General features: G+C 34.7%; 1 protein-coding gene across 1 annotated transcript; it reads right to left on the bottom strand.

The window, feature by feature from the left end:
- Positions 1–461: 461 nt before the first annotated feature.
- On the bottom strand, positions 462–1,087 carry LOC109588043 (uncharacterized; the record flags this gene model as incomplete). The annotated part of the gene is made up of 3 exons (XM_020004237.1): positions 462–789; positions 845–904; positions 1,013–1,087. Coding segments are annotated over 3 exons (440 nt in total), but the record flags the coding sequence as incomplete, so codon positions are not given.
- Positions 1,088–1,813: the final 726 nt, after the last annotated feature.

Here is a 1,813-nt window from a genome sequence, read left to right as displayed (position 1 = left end):
AACTGATACGATATTTTACTAATGGCATCTTCAGACTCCAGTAGATAAAGATAGGTCTCGTAAAAGAAAAGGACAAAAGCTTCGTCACTCTTCTCATCCAGTTCATGTCTAACAGATAAAGGAGGAGAGAGACGATGGAAAATAGCACCCGTGGAGTCACACCATGCCTTAGAATGTAACACGCTGTCAGTGGGATTCACTATGTTAGCCATTAGCATTCTTAACAGACTCTTTACAAACTTTATGTCACTGGCATTGAGCTCCACATCTATAGATCTTTATAGTCCACAATTAGAGAGTGATGGCGCAAGAAATGAGCTACTAAAATTCAAATGAATTATAGCTTTAAAAATTGGCACACATCATGCTACACCAAAAATCTTTAAAAAAAGACAATGTACACACATGAAGTTAATCACACCAAAAGGTAGCAAATTATTGCAAACTAAAAATTCTAAATGTAGTTTTACTAATAGTTCAAACTTCACAAATACTTTATTCTAATGTTATTAGCAACCTCCCTCTCTCCCATTGCATCTAGTGCTGCTACTAATGATATCCAGTTTGATCCACCTCCTCTTGTCTCTCTTACTCCATCCTCTCCCTTTAGCCAGCAAGATATACATTCCATTAGACACTCCCATACTTTTCCTCTGCAGTTGACTTCAATACCTCTCAGTGTAGGTTGGTATAATCCTAAGTACAGACCCAACTGTTTCCAGTTAGTAAAATAATCAAACTGTTGATTTAATGTTAATTCTTGAAGGACTGTAGCAAGATCTCTAATATCTGCATGTGTGTATAATAATAATAATAATAACACTATATACTCTCTTAGTCTTACCAAGCAGTTTATCAGTCTGTGTTTCTTGTGCTTCATCATTGACATTAAGTACATCAATATCTATACATTATATTAAATACCAATAATACTTAGATCTAATTGGTATACACATGTTTGTATAGTTCAGTGTACAATAATGTTTGTTAATGCATGATGTGTATATCTTACCAGACTGTCCTTTCTCTATTGAAGTATTTCCATATTCCCGAGATTCTTTCAAAGTGTTGGTTGTAAATCCTTTATCTTCATAAAGATAAATAATAATTAATATCGTATATATTATATAGGCGGTAGCCTATATGTAGGATTGAGGTTGATTTTTCAAGATGGCGGCCGTTTTTATGATTTTCAAACACTCACAACTCTTTTATCTTACGTTGTACAGCCTTATAAATGGCTTATATGAGCTCTCCTTCACTGAGCGATTCTCTTGGTACCTTTAGAGTGGACTGTAATGCAGCCGGAGCATTTCTGGAGAATAGGCCCAAATTCAAATTTCTGCAAAATTCTTCAGACTTTTTCTTCTTCTTCTTCTTCTTCTTTCATCTTTCTTCTATCAACACGGAAATCTTTTAAACCAGAGAGCCGTTCAAGTTGGCTTTTACATCATTCCTTTGAGCTTGAGTCAAGGACTGGACATGTGGCTTCAAAAAGAAGCAAGGACAGAGAACAATGGAAGACAAATTCCAGCTGCAGCACCGCGTGGGTTTGTGGTTTGACGCCATTTTAATTTATGCGCACGTGATTAGCATGAATATGATTAACCTAACCACATAATCATAACAGAAAGTAATTTTATAATTTAAGAAAAAAGAATGGAAACAAGTAAATAAAAAACATTAAAAATGGAAAAGTAGTAGGATTAAATTGTAAAAAAGTAAAGAAACAAGAGGGTACTTGCAAAGTGGTGTGATAACAAATCCTACACCATTGCATGAAAGACATGGCTTCATAGTTTATCATGTAGTA

The sequence above is a fragment of the Amphimedon queenslandica genome, unplaced genomic scaffold (genome assembly GCF_000090795.2).
Source record: "Amphimedon queenslandica unplaced genomic scaffold, v1.1 AMPQUscaffold_12319, whole genome shotgun sequence".
Lineage (NCBI taxonomy): Eukaryota > Metazoa > Porifera > Demospongiae > Haplosclerida > Niphatidae > Amphimedon > Amphimedon queenslandica.
Note: the sequence above shows the minus strand (reverse complement) of the source record. Positions and strands in the feature narration are given on the sequence as shown.